The sequence below is a fragment of the Sinohyriopsis cumingii genome, chromosome 4, assembly GCF_028554795.1.
Source record: "Sinohyriopsis cumingii isolate HCF-2022 chromosome 4, ASM2855479v2, whole genome shotgun sequence".
Lineage (NCBI taxonomy): Eukaryota > Metazoa > Mollusca > Bivalvia > Unionida > Unionidae > Sinohyriopsis > Sinohyriopsis cumingii.
In genome coordinates, this window is record NC_142964.1 from 109,234,556 (window position 1) to 109,250,468 (window position 15,913).

At 34.2% G+C, this 15,913-nt stretch overlaps 1 protein-coding gene across 1 annotated transcript in view; it reads right to left on the reverse strand.

Annotated features, from left to right (window-relative positions):
• Positions 1-315: 315 nt before the first annotated feature.
• LOC149801861 (dual oxidase 2-like) overlaps positions 316-15,913 on the reverse strand; it is an 85,416-nt gene continuing 69,818 nt past the window's right edge. The window contains exons 24-31 of the mRNA XM_089956227.1: positions 15,524-15,617; positions 14,743-14,792; positions 12,112-12,393; positions 8,478-8,707; positions 3,109-3,267; positions 2,380-2,532; positions 1,520-1,648; positions 316-722 (exon numbers count right to left, since the gene is read on the reverse strand). Of these exons, the coding sequence (XP_089812353.1) occupies positions 600-722; positions 1,520-1,648; positions 2,380-2,532; positions 3,109-3,267; positions 8,478-8,707; positions 12,112-12,393; positions 14,743-14,792; positions 15,524-15,617 (1,220 nt within the window). The 3' untranslated portion in view covers positions 316-599. The remainder of the gene's footprint in view (positions 723-1,519; positions 1,649-2,379; positions 2,533-3,108; positions 3,268-8,477; positions 8,708-12,111; positions 12,394-14,742; positions 14,793-15,523; positions 15,618-15,913) is intronic.

Genomic DNA, 15,913 nt, shown 5'->3' on the forward strand with positions numbered 1-15,913 from the left:
AATAAATAGGTATTTTATGATTGCAACTATTATTTACATTGAGAATAAAATAATGCAGATTTGCTGACCACTGAAATCCTTAACACCAAATGTAATAAACAAGTTGATATGCTTTTGTTTTCTCTATAACTCTGAAACATGTACCTTATATTAACAGACTGTTACATCTTAAACGGAAAAGATAGCATGGCTTAAAATATCAATCTAACACGAAGTTTATATGCATCATGAACATTAATAATCGAATAATATGGGAACAGATTTTATGGGAACAGATTTTCCCTGGCTGTCGAAGCACTGTCGTTTTTTGTTCTCTCTCTCTCTCTCTCTCTCTCTCTCTCTCTCTCTCTCTCTTACAGGCACACACACATTTGCAATTGTTTTATTTTGCGTAGATCAATGTCAATTGTATTTGCCAATACTTTGTTTGTTGCGAAAAATCATTGTTTTAAAGGTCTTTTCTGGAGACGATCATCTAGTTATTCAAATATATAGCCAACCTCCACCAAATATAATGATTAATTTACATGTTTCTTCCTTGCCATCAATTTTTTAAATAGTTGAATGAATACATTGGTAATGAAAACTGTAAATGAGATCTAAAAGTTTTCAAAGTGATGAATGTAGGTAGGTCTGCTAAACTTGTTGAGCTCCTTGCATGCCTTGTTTACGCTGTGTGTCATTGGTACAGGCCCACAGCTAAACACACCGATCTTCTCCACCTGTTGAAATAAAAAGAATTAAATGTTTAAGTACATTTTAAATAATACTGATGGGAAACGGACGTAACCAGCAGTGACTTTTTCACTGACACAATAATGAAGGTAAACATTTAAACGCCATAACAAATGCGATTAAATGCTTTATATATGCATTTTAAATTAACTTGAAACAGACTGCCATTAACTGCATTACGATTGCGTTGTAAGTTTTATGAGTAACAGACAACTATCAGAAATTCCGAGCTGGGTAACATTATAATGACATACAACAATCGCAATTGATTTTAAAGGGAAGAAAAGACAATGTAATAATGTATTACTATTGAAGTTAGTTCATAAGTAGTCAGTGTCTCGTGGAAAAATTAAGAAGACCTTCCTTTAAACTTGTCTTATCTGATTTATGTCGTTGGAAAGGAAATAAACTTCAGATAAATTTCTGAGAATCACTCAATCTCTACCTCACGAATATAAGGAAGTTTTCCCAATTATAAAGAAGTTTTCGCCTGTATGTTTCCTCTACCAAAATATAAAGCCTCTCCAAAATTTTAAAACGCATTCAGTTGAATATAACGTTATATATGTCAAATGTGACACTGAGTTTAAACTATCGGAACCCCCTTCTCATTTCATAGGGTTCTACTGTTTCAATGTTCAACAGATGAACAGTCATATGTCGTAAAAATATTGCATTCTCGCGCTGTCAGAGTGGTGACGCTGAAGTATGTAGACACACATGAAGTTAATTTTGTTTCATATTAAATCCAAAACTGCCTGGAGGATCAAAGCATGCCAACTACCTTTTTGTGACTGTAGCGGAGAGCTTCCAAAAAGTCATAGAATCGTGGTCTTCCAAAATGAGTTGTGGCTTTCAAGCCGGTGAACAGACTCTTTCCAGCTACCCTTTGAAAGTGCCGCTCACATATATACTTAAAGAAAAATGATTAGTATTGTTAGTAGTAGTATTAAGAGTAGTAGTAGTCTATAGTAATAGCAGTATCAACAGTAAATAATCTGACGTTTGCTATTCATTTTTGTTATTGTTTTGTCAATGTTATTAAAATATTTTCTCTTCTCATCATCATCATCCTCCTGCTGCTTCTACTTCTCCTTTCCCCTCTTCTTCTTCTTCTTGCATTCAATGTCCTCGTTTTTGTCATATATTTTGTTTACAGTGTACATGTACAATACTCCCAACTGTTGTGTATTGTAAATGAAACATATAAAGCAGGATTGAATATTTGCAAAGTTACTTGCCCATAGCTTTAACTTACAGAGTATACAAATTGATTTTTGAGGTAATATTTAGCTTAGCTGTTGCACGTGGCTGAGCAGAACGTTATCATCTTTTCGGAATTATACTTAGAAAATGGAAAAGATTACCTTATCTTGGAAACATCACGGTAGCAATAGATCAGTGTACGTGACCAATGCCCTTTCATGGCAGTCTTAAATCCATACATTTCATGTTCAGATCAAATCAGCAGATGAAATTGAATTATTTTTTTGTTTTTTTGCATTTCGTGCCGAGATGTAACATCCAGCTTTCTTTGCAAAATTTAGTTGATTGTTGCTTAACGGTCAAAATTCTATCAAGCTTGTGCTCATGGGCTATCAATTAAAACAAGTTTTAAAGAAAAAAAGAAAATCGGTGATCTACCAGCATGGTTGTACGCAGATCAAATCTCCTTCTGAACTCGGTAACGAAAATGTGCACATCTACTAAGTCATTGCAGTCGCTCTCCACCTCGCGAATAATATCTGTTAACCATTCGAACTGTTTCTGTGTTCTCGTCACCCACATGAAGTACACCTTGGTAGAAAGGTGGAAACGTTACCCAAAATCACTGAATGCCGGAATCAGGAAAACGTTGCTGAATTTATATATACTTCTCGAGGTTATTTATCTTTAGTTGCATGTTCAATCACAGACGTGATAATAAGACATTATTTAACTACTATTTGATATGTCGACAGGAATAGAGGTGAAAAGTATTATAGTTAGAATTTTTTACAAAGCGTACAAACATAAAACGAAGTGGCTTTATAATTGACATTTAAAGCAAATAAGCGCTAAATGTGATACTTTTTCTATTAACTACCTCATAATGTTTCTTCTTGATCAGCCACAAATAATGAAAAAATATAATATTTTGAACAACATTTCGGTGTAACACAAGCAGAAAAAGAATAAAGATAAAATATTTAGTAGCACATAGTCTTATGTTGGATAATATACTAAGTTTTGTCGACCATTGATCAAGTGTAATGACGTCAATCAAGTACGATTTACTGTACAAAAGCTATTTACGACACTCATCAAATTATTTAAACTTTCATTATGATCAACGTTTAATTTTTATATATAAAAAATAGAGAAAGTGGTCACCTTTTTGCAGAAGACAGAACTTCCCAGGGACGTTTTTTGGACGATATCCTGCAAAATTGATGCATAGGGTGTGACGCCAATCCCACCTCCGATCAGTACCGCAACCTCATACCGGTACCAATCCTGATGTCCCTCCCCAAACGGACCATCCATCAAAAGCTGGAACATACAAACATATAATGCTCTATTTTTGCTTAACTGGTAAAAATACGCTAACTTGGATTTAGTAAGCCTTTGAGCATGTAAAAATAGCAAAAGTGAACGAAGTATTGGCAGTAGACATATAGCTAAAAGGGTGTAACAGCATGAAGAACGTATACAGCAAGAATAATGAATAACAGCATGAAGAACGTATACAGCTGGAATAATAAATAATATCATGAAACACGTATACAGCAGGAATAATAAATAATAGCATGAAGAACGTGTACAGCAGGAATAATAAAGAACAGCATGAAGAACGTGTACAGCAGGAATAATAAAGAACAGCATGAAGAACGTGTACAGCAGGAATAATACAGAACTGCATGAACAACGTGTACAGCAGGAATAATAAAGAACAGCATGAAGGACGTGTACAGCAGGAATAATAAATAACAGCATCAAGAACGTATACAACAGGAATAATAAATAACAGCATAAAGAACGTATACAGCAGGAATAATAAATAATAGCACGAAGAACGTGTCCAGCAGGCATAATAAATAATAGCGTGAAGAACGTGTACAGCAGGAATAATAAATAATAGCATGAAGAACGTGTACAGCAGGAATAATAAAGAACAGCATGAAGAACGTGTACAGCAGGTATAATAAAGAACAGCATGACGAACGTGTACAGCAGGAATAATAAATAACAGCATGAAGAACGTATACAGCAGGAATAATATATAATAGCAAGAAGAACGTGTACATCAGGCATAATAAATAATAGCATGAAGAACGTGTACAGTAGGAATAATAAATAATAGCATGAAGAACGTGTACAGCAGGAATAATAAATAACAGCATGAAGAACGTGTACAGTAGGAATAATAAATAATAGCATGAAGAACGTATACAGCAGAAATAATAAATAATAGCATGCAGAACGTGTACAGTAGGAATAATAAAGAACAGCATGAACGTATACAGCAGGAATAATAAAGAACAGCATGAAGAACGTATCCAGCAGAAATAATAAATAACAGCATGAAGAACGTATACAGCAAGAACAATAAATAATAGCATGAAGAACGTATAGGGGTTTTCACGCATAGTATCTCCCCTTGAAAACACCAGAGGGCATATCGGTGCAACTCACTTCCGGATAGTTCAATCAGTTAAGATGGCAGATGTAAATCAAGAAAATGTGACAGACCGCTCACATTATACAAGCAGGATCACTATCTTAAAAAGAAATTCTATCAATATTTGATCAATTATTTTTACATCTTTTATTTTTTTTTTCACTAACTTGCGCTGCTCCCAGCTTTCAAATAAATATTTTCTGCCCATTTCAGAACTTCATTATCTTTCCCTTACTACCTTATGCTCTAGTTTGTATTATTGATTGTGCTAAAGTGTATCCTGCGTAAAAAGTTCTTGCAATTTATCTCGCTTGAAGAATAATGAAAATATGTTTATTTTGTACAGCTTCAATAATAGCAGCTAATGGAGGTTGAACGACAACGAGAACAAAATTCTAACTTCTTAGGGTTTTTTTAATTATTGATTTAGACTTGCTTTTCTATTAATGTTCATTATATTTTTCATGAATCAACTTGAGTTTTTGTTTTTAAATGCACAAATGTCAACCATGCTTGAACAGACAGGCGCACGTACGAGTCTCATTGATGATTATTTTAATTTTATTTCCTTGAACGGTTGGAAATTTTAGAGTATACACTTTGGAGAAATATCGATATTAGACACACTATACGTGCATACAGCATTTGTGGCTCTCACCTATCTGTCTGTCTGAATGTATGTCGTCTTTCATCTGGTGCATGGGTATGTATATCCTCGAATGAATGGGTGTTCGCATATGTATATTACATAAACATACTTCTGGTTAAAAACGAGTATAAAATGATGCTAAGTTAGAAAGAATGACTGATAGATAAAGACAACAAATATGAATATTTATGAGTATAAATTTATTATTAACTTGTACAGTATGTTCTTACAAGCAGTCTCTTTTTTAAATCATACTGTTTGCAATATTACATCCGGTCACGTGGATCAATATTGATTTAAAAGGCGAACCAAAGTATTATGACGGAATCTGTGAAGTAATTGGATCTTTAAAACTTACATATTTGATGCAAGGAAAGTCAAACAGAATTAAACTAATTTTAAGAAGGCTGTTCTGAATGAATTTGCTGGTGGCAATCAGAAATGTTGTCTAAAGACCACAGCAAATTTGAGAGTTATTACGTGTCAGCATAAGCAAAGAAAAATCATGCTCAAAGTTATTGCATGTACCGTCCGATATTTGATGTTTCAAAAGTCAAAAAGAAAATGAAACAACAAAAAAAAAATACTTAATTGGGCATGTTATTTAATCTGAACATTTACAACCTAATATGCATAAATATTCCGTCTGCATTAATTACACTCATTTATCTTTATAATAGCTAATGCAATAATTGCGTTGTGAAATTCCTCTGAATACATTAAATGCTATGTTCCATTAAAAAAAAAAACTGTTCTGGTTTAAAATATTCAGCATTACAAATCAGCTGAAGTATCGAACTTTCTTAACGTGTTATCAACGAACTATTAGCCTTGCGAAAATAACTGAGAAAGAAGGATTTATCAACACATGAAAAATGCAAATTGTTGAGATTGTTTTCGATAAGGTTATATAACCAAAACTCTGCAATAAATGCTTAAAATCGGAGAGCAGAGTAAAATGTTCATACAAATGTGTCTGAAATTATGGATAATGAATTTATATTATCAGGTATGAACAGTCTATTTAATTTAATTATTTGATATCATTTAAGTATGGACAGTAAATATTATTTAATTATCTGATGTAATGTAAGTATGGACACTGAATCTAATTATCTGATTTAATGTCTATAACTATTCTTATGTATGAACAAAAGATGTTTGACATATATAACTGATTCATTGGCTTAACCATAATGATCTGTAGTACAGCTAAGATACCTTCCTTTGTTAACTTTATGTTTCGCTAACCAAGTGTAGAACGGTGAACTATCCGGAACTGGAAATTTTTTGTGGGCATGCGCATTGGAGCTAAGGGACGTAATTTTAGGCGCTACGATCAGTAACTCCGTGCAACCGTGAAACCCCCTATACAGCAGGAACAATAAATAATAGCATGAAGAACGTGTAAGTAGGAATAATAAATAATAGCATGAAGAACGTATACAGCAAGAATAATAAATAATAGCATGAAGAACGTATAAAGCAAGAATAATAAATAACAGCATGAATAACGTATACAGCTGGACTAATAAATAATAGCATGAAGAACGTATACAGCAGGAATAATACATAATAGCATGAAGAACGTATAGAGCAGGACTTATAAATAATAGCATGTATAATGTATCACAGCGCACATAAACGTTATTTTTTGTCTTTGTTTTAAATAATCTGTGTAAAGTTATTAAATTGATAGCACCTAAGAACATTTGGAAGTAGCCATTTATGTACTAGAAACCACAACAAAACATTCAAATAAATGTCTTGAACAAATGTAAGCAAATCTGGCACAAATTAATCTGGAATGAAGAGCTTTGAAATCTTTGAAATGCCGCCCCCGTTGCTAAAAATAGTAAAGCTTGATACAACGTCTTCGCAGAAAACGCTGAACAGAGTTCAAACAAGCTCTATATAAATTAATTTGACACAGAGATCTTTAATATTCGTGCAAATAATACCGAACAGGAAGCAAAAGTAGCCTTATCTAATAACAATAGAAGTACCTGGCCGATTTCTTTCAAAAAAACAATTTCATCAAACATATCAGAAAATGTCTGGATTTGTTAGGCTATAGGGCTTGTAAAAGTGAAGCCCATCCATCATTAAATACGGCCGCTTTTACAAAATATAACCGAAAATTATTTAACTAAATTCTTGAAGCGATTCAATTTATAGCAATTGACCGGAGTTGACAGAAAGCAGTATGGCAATAAGACCTTTTAAATTGATGTAAATGATGCCGATTCATCATCAAATATGACAGGCGCGGCTAAATATAATTAATGTTTCAAATATATATATTCTCCAAAACTACTGCATAGAAAATTACAAAACCTAACGAACACATCCCACCTTGGCATGCCTTTGAAATTTGAACGAAAGATACCCACCCGCCATTAGATATGGCGGCCGGTTCTTGAAAAATGAAATCTTCACATGTAATCTTAACAAAAAGCCATCAGAATGTCACCATATGTCAAAGAAAACATTCTGGCATAGAGAGGTTACACGTTTTTAGCGGTTTTAGAGCTGTGTGGGTGTGGTGCCAAGTGAAGACAATGGGACTCCAAAATCTAACTTCTCTATAACTGAACAAATTCCGTGAAATATAGAAAAATACAGGTTTAATTTTTCAAAATTAAATTTATTTTTAAATATTCTCTTTTAAGTATAATCTGTTTTAAACAAACTACAACATCTGTGGGCCTTCCTAGCTTGTCCTGTTTTCGTAGTACGGGCTTTGAAATGTTTACATAGGGGATTGATTTGACGTCAAACATTTGCAATGTTACTGAAAATGAAATACTCTTTAATTTACATCTCCCAACAACGACTTAAGAGAATTTGACAAGATTTTATAGAACGTTTTCTACCTCGAAGAGTGTATGAATATATATATATATATATATATATATATTAATGATGACAATCTGTCATCCGGTTTGGCTTCATCGCTATCAACAAGAAGCCTGTCATACACTCTTCAAAGCTTAAAAGAATTTGATCAAATTGACACCTGGAATGGTTTTATTAATTATACAAATGATGGTCAGACATCAAATATGTATGTGATATCTATCATAATAAGTCAATTACACAATTTTATATAAAGCAAAGATCTGCTAATTCGAATTATAAACCTTTGAAATAAAGCGTTCTGCGATTCGGTATTGCATAAATTATCCTGATGTACAAGCAAATATGTATAAAGATACCGATACCTAGAGAAACAGCGCATCGCCTGTTTTCATAACATGGGCAAACAACAGCGTTGGAACAAATTTGAAAAAGAAACATTCTATTAAGATTGATTTGACAACAGCCCTTTCGTTTCAGTTGTCAGCCATCTGAGCGACCTCAGATCCATTTAGACTTCTTGCTCAGTTTTGCTTTTGATCGCATTAGCGTATAGACAAAACGCAAACTTACGCACGGCATATCCCGGCCTCGCAGATTGCTAGGGTCAAACAGGCGTCTCAGGTTCCTGGTCCATGGACCTACGGTTCGGATGTGGAAGGAAAGGTGCATCTGATGAGGTGCTGAGGTTAAGGTGAAGGGATGAAACTCTCCGTGCCCCAGGGACGAGCATGCGACCCGCACCCACTGGCCTGACTTGTATTCAAACCCAGGCGGTTTCTTTACTATCAGCGCCGTCACATCTGTGCGAGGGAAATGTAAACTGTACAGGCATTGTGGCAAATAAATTAGTTGCTAAGCTTGGCATTTACAACTGTCATTCATATATACATCAAATAGAAAGTTTTTGCCGAAGAAGATTCTTAGGTGTGTTGAAGAGAGATAGAACTCTGTCTCCAAGCTGAACACTTTTTTCCTTTGTATTTCTTTCATATCAAAATTTCATTTTTTATTTAATTTTTGATCGAGTCGAGTGAAGATTAGATCTCGCCATTTCACAAGCCTTCGACAATTTATATTTTAAATGAGAAACATAGAAGATAAATATTGGAATTGACTTTTGAAAGAACTTTCTCTTTTAATAACTTCAATGGTCCAAAACAGTATGTCCAAAACCTGGTTCATAAAGATTGAATCAATCTTTAAACGAGTCCCCAACAGCAATTAATAGCAAATAAACACCCTCGTCCGAATTTGTTCCTGTACCAGTGCAATATGACATTATTATAGTTTCCAAACTTTGATGAAATCTTGTGTCAAAGCTACCTTACTGTTTCTCAAAACAATTGCCTTTATCAATCTTATATGTGTACACGTTATGGTCAACAATCATTGGTTGCCTGACTTACTCTTGGGTATGGCACCAACATAGTATACCATTAGTCTGCTCAGTGGTTATTTGAATGCAACAATAGGTTGTAGATGAGCCTTATATATCTTTTGATTTGGCTTTCCTACTATTTGAGAAGCGTGACATGAGGAATGTCACAGTTTTAGTTTTGGCCAAAACAAGGATTCAAGATTTAGTGATACCTCAAACTGATTCCTGTATGACAAACCAAGGGACCTTCATCGGCTAGATAAAGAATGTCGTGTCTATATTACTGAAGAATAAATATCTGAAAGCTCAGTAGCTACTAAGCACAGCAGGTACCTCAGATGATCTCCATTTCCTCGTAAGTACCCCAGTTCTCACAAACTAACAAACTGATACTCGTGTGGCTTAATTTTCGCTAGAAACCCTCTGAAACAGAGAGGAGATCTCAGGATCCTATTTATGTTTGACAATGAATGATTGTTTTTGTCACCCTGATTAGAATATAGAGAATGAGTAGTAAAATGAGGATCGCTGTAAACAAGTTGTATTGTTTCATCAATACCAGGTGTACATACGACCTCAACAAAAGACTGACCAATAAATAAGTCAAGTAAAGAAATAATGTTCTGATCAACATCATACTTGAGAGTAATTGTTACCATAGCTCTGGTAATTCCACGGGCTGGGTATACAATTAAGGACTTCTTTTCAATACAATAAACTTTGTGATCCAAACAAGGCTTGCCAGTTCCGAGTGAATTAACCACGACCTTATCTCCAGCTAGGTCATAGCTTAGTAATAAATGAATACCTACGATGGGTAAAGACGTAACTGTTCAGATTATTTTCACGGGTCCTGAAGCTTAGTATGACGCAAAATTGACACAGTGGAGAGAAATATTAGCACTTTTACCAGCAGACGACTTCTCAGACAATGTGAAGCTCCTGTATTCCTTACAATTTTAAGAGGTATGGGATTTGACAGAATCACCAATACGTGATATAGAAGGTTTCGACATGAATGGTTCGAATTCCCCAAGCTAGAATCACACTGACGTTGTATTTTTTTTTTTTTTTTTTTTTTTTTCTTTCACCCAACCAATGTATAGTTTTCAATACAAAGCCAAAACAACCAAGATCTCTTAGAAAAACGAACATTTTAATAGCTCTGTCCTGATTATGTTGCTTATTTGAGATCAGAAATTTGAGACTCAAATGGGTTTTTCCTTTGCTAAAAAAGACTGCGGCGAGGAAGACTTATTGACAAATGAAACTTACTGAGTCAAGGAATAATCATAAACTATGCGAGCAGCATTTTCCAAGGTTTCGTCTTTTTCCTGTTCAAGGTAAGGCTTCAGATCACTCTAAACGCAAGTGTTTAACTCCACAATTAATATGAGCTGTCTCATATTATCTAGATCAGCCTGCTTAGCTACCGATATAATAGCTTCTCTTTTACCTTTACAAATTCGGCATGTTTCTTTCCAAGTGTCTGGTCTTCATAACTTAAACCTTTTTCGATATGCCCCAGGTATTAGTTCAAAACCTTTCAAGATACATTTCTTAACCACATCATAATCAGTACCTTGTTTTACCGAGAGTGAAGTGTAGTCTTCACGAGATTTGCCAGTACGTACACTTTGTATTAATAAAATCCAATGATCATTTGGCCATTTCAAGTTTTCAGTAATTGTTTCAGAACGAGGAAAAATGGATTGACTTCCTTTTTTTGGAAAAGGGGTATTAATTTGAATTTATAGTTTTCTCTCTGCATTTGCATTTGTATTTCTTTCTCTCTTTCTCTCTATGTGCATATGTATATGCTTTTCTTTTTTTGTCTCTCTCTTTATCTCTAATTCCCTTTCCTCTTTAACTCTCTGCCTCTCCATTATCCCTCTCTCTCTCTCTCTCTCTCTCTCTCTCTCTTAGTTATATTTCCATCTAGTTTTTTAAATTACAATTCCTTTAAGTTCCTTTCCAATCCATATATAAGTTTTAGTAATCAAAACAAAAGCATTGTCATCTTAAACTTTCAAGCAAGCAAGCAATATAAATTAAATATACGTAACATTCATATGCGACTTTTTCTTCTTCCTCTTTGTCTTCCCCATCGTCGTCTTGTTCTTTTATTTATTTGTTTACTTACTTATGTTATTTATTTTTATTGTTAGTAGTAGTAGTAGTAGTATTGATGATATTGTTATTAAAAAACTACTTATATATTTTCTGTCATTCTGTTTTGGATGCCCTGATTACGTGTTTAATAATTCAGTTATATTATCCAACTTCTTCGCCTCTTTTCGCCTTTTCATATTTATAGGGTATGGTGTAATTTTTGCATAAAATTACGACCGCAAAGACCAATATCCTAGTCCCAGCCTAATTGGTGGTGCATGAAAAATTTGTTCCTTCAAAGAATCTATATTTAATCACAAGATTCGCTTTTTGGATATCGTACAATGTGGACAGTGTTTCTTAAACCAAGTGTACACGTTGTTGCGTTTCCAGTTATATGTTTTCCCTACGTTCTTATTCACTATATAAAAACAAATTATTCGATCTCCGCTGCAATATGTATTTATATGTATCGCCCGCAGTCATTTTCTAAATATTAAGTCTCAGTCTTGAAAAGTGTAAGGAGACCTTGTTCCATCGTAATCACGTGTGTACGCAGTAACGGAGCAGAAACCCATTCAAGCAGAAACCATGGAACTAAACACTGATTTTTCGCTTTCTCCCAATATATACTCGATTTTGCTACATAAAGATTACAATAGTTGAAGAAGAGAAAGAAGGCCAGAATATGTGATGAAGAAAGTCATAAATTACCCGAGGGTAGTAACTCCGCCTTCAGGATCCGTATCTGCACCTTGCTTCTGTTGAGACTAATTATGTCATCTATTACGTACAAAACTGCCGGGCCAATAACAAACCATGGGAAGTCGGGACTTTGTATCATCTGCATGCTGCCATGGAAAAATGTCAGAAGATATACCGGAATGAACAATTTGTGTGTCCGCCAGAAAGCTTTGAACAGGTAACGTCGTGCGTATGCCGATGCAAAGACGCACATAATGATTACCAGCACGCACAGGAGAATCCCAGTGAATCCTTAAAAAAGAAATATCAGATTGATACAAAACTTGTAACAACTGACGTTTGGATACAGGTTGTAAACAAGATGACGCAAGACATTACCGACTGCGATTTCTGACAAAATTACACTAATGGTGGAGGAAAGTGTCATTTGGTTTTCCTTGAATGATTAGATTACGACTAAAGCTTGCACATTTATTATTTTGGCAAAGATTATATGCGTGCGAGTGCTTATGCATGCGTGTAAAGGAGCAATATAACATACTGTTTACAGATCTAATATCATTTTACAATCTTATAATACAAAAAAAAAAAGAAAAAAAGTCAAATCAGACAAAAATCCTTAACATGGCTTTAATTATGATACAGTTATAAGGTAAACCTTGTACAAAAGTATCTTGTTGAAACTTGAAGTAACGTTTTGAAAATAACATCATTCTAAAACTGCTATTATGTCAAAATAGATGATCAACAAACAATGCTTAGTCTGTTGAATGAAGGAGAGCAACATAACTTTGAATACAAAGGAGTGTTTTCACAAAGAAATGTTTATCTATGGACTTAATAATGAGGAAGTCTCCAATTTCTTCATTGCAAATTCCCATCAGATGATAATAACATATATACTATTACTGCTATCACACCGTTTCTGTATTATAAAATTGTGCTTGTCCACGTTTACGCAGTCTACTTCTGTTGACTACAGGTTAATTTCGAGATAACCATACAATCGTTTAGACTTGTAATTTAGTATTTTACCACTGAATACATAGCCTTGATTATTGTTCAATGCAGATGAAATCGACTTAAGTGTCGGCTGAATATATATGCCTACAGGCATTCTAATAGATAGGCACATATATCTGTCTCTGTAGTGAAATATTTCATCTGATGGTCGATGTCAATTACCGCCATCTCATAAAATAAAAGGTACCGATGTAGATGTATTAGTCGAGGGTTTAGCTTTCTGTTCCGTTACATTAGGATCCAATATATGAAACATTCACCAAATCTTACAAATTCTTCACTGGTCATATTGCTCTTACATAGAAACATGTTTTCTGTTCTGACATCATAATTCTTTCTAATGAACGTTGGCCTTTAAATGTGGTAGGAAATTTGTTATTATCTGTTTATGAAGAAAATAAAATCGAATTGAAAGTTCCATTTGTTCACATCACAAACAAGTTAATTTTGCGTTGTAGGAAGAACCTTGTTTCATGCTCGGCTCATGTTTTTCTTAAACCGATGTGGGTATTTTAAAATACAGTCGCGACATCTTGTATGATCTAGCTATGCTGCATACGAGTAGGGAACAGGATTGAGCTATTTGGCTTTTTCCTATCACGTCAGGCAACATTTCGGTACCGACGACGAGTGTGGAACCGGATTGAGCTATTTTGCTTTCTCCTTGTCACGTAAGGCTATAAGTCAGTACATAGTATTAATAGTCAAACGCAAACGAACCGATAACACTTGATTATCTTCCATATCTTCCAATGAGGTCAGAAAACGTACCACTTCGGACCTAAAGGTCCTATTAATCATATCATGTTGTCTTCTTCCTCCTCCTCCTCTTTTTCTGCGCCTTCTTGAGAACACGTATTCGCGTTTGATTTTCCAAATGTTTCATGTATTGAACATGAGTTTTAATATTGTATTAGCAGTGTATGTTTTCTTGTTATAGTATAAACCGATATTTTCAACACCAGAACAACCGATGTGGTTGCCATAGTGGGCGGCGAGTAAAGAAGAGGAGACATATCTTAAGACAAAAATTACCTTAAAATTACACCATGAAGAGAAGCAATCTTTTAAAGCGGAAAGTATGCCTGTTAAAGTATTTTGTTTAAAGTTTGTGTTTAGAACAATTTAAAGTTTAGACATTTTTTGTTAATGGTGAATTTGATGCATTGGAAAATAAAGGATTAAAATAATAGTATATGCATTATTTATTAGCCCAATGGTAGCTAGATATTAATATTTAATATTAGTTAGACACTAACTTGTGACAGTAACTAAACACGGACCTGTAATAGCAGCTACACACTAACATGTAACAACAACTAGATACTGACTATGTAATAGTAGTTAGACACTACATATAACAATAACTAGACATTGTCTTCTAACTATGGCTAGACACTAACCTATAACGGTAGCTAGACACTGACTTGTAACAGTAGCTAGACACAAATCTGTAGCAGTAGTTACGCATTGACCTTTAATAATCGATAGAAAAACTCACCTGAAACAGTAGCTAGAAACTAAACTGTAATAGTAGCAAGAAACGTGTAACAGTAGTCAGACACTAACCCGTAACTGTAACAAGACCCTAACCTGCAATTGTAGCTAGACACTAACCTGTAATGGTTTGAAATGTCCAGTATTGAAATGACGCTAGCTCGTGGGTTCTGAAATAAAAAAATATCTCAGAAGTTGCATAATCAATCAAAAAAATAAACGCTTGGATATAAGTAATGTGTTGTTAAAAGTAAATGTTGTCTTAACCATATTTTGATTGTGTGTTACAAAGTCAGTGTAACTTAATTTATATTGCTCTATTATAAATGAATATGTTCCTCTGTACGTATATCGATCTTGACATTTATTTATGTTTCTCTAGCGATCGTTGATTTTAAAAAGTGGACATAATACAGTTTTCCGAGTCTGCTTAAAAAGGATCAAGCCAGTGTCCCTCGATATCTGGAAAGATCTCAATAATTGGGTGATATTATTGGTTAAAGAACGATTTATACTGAAATACACTGTATGCGCAATGAGCCAGTTTTTTCCGGCTAAAGCCAATGCCACATATAGTTTAACAGAATATTATTTTCCAAGATAAAACTATGTAGGACAATCAATAAACATGTTGGTATATTATGCCGGTCAAGAGCTTGTCATGACAGACTTCGTTAGTTGCAATGGCATGGTTATCGTGAAACATCACCAATGAGGACCAAACATATGACCTAAAAAGTATGTGATGTAAAAGCTAAAGTAACTTGCCTCCTTTTTTTAAACACGTAAAGAAAAGAAATACTTCCTTTTGGACATAAGAGACTGGCTTGTGTCTGACTCAATTTTTAATAATTTATAACGGTAAAATATGAATTGTCTGACTTTAATACGATTTTCTTACGCTCTAAAATACTCCCGGAAATAGCAGTTCAGATCCATTGACGCATGCGTAGTGATGTGGTAAAAGTTGAAACCATGGCCGATAACATGGATCACTGTGAAGAGAATTATAAAAATGTTAGCATAACGATTTTACATCTTACATAATTCGCATGTCTCTATCAAGTCTTTAGAAGAAGCAGGAATAAGACGATGTATTCAACTTTGACTCTTTTTAGGATATGCTATGTGACAGGAACTTTCACTGAAATATTGAAAACCATATCTAACACTTTAGATATTTATATTATAGTCAATTAATATATTGGGTGAAGCCCGAAATCACCACTTTTTATGTTCTTATTCGAATTCATTCATTTTAGCGATATATCAAATCACAATGTTTCTCATG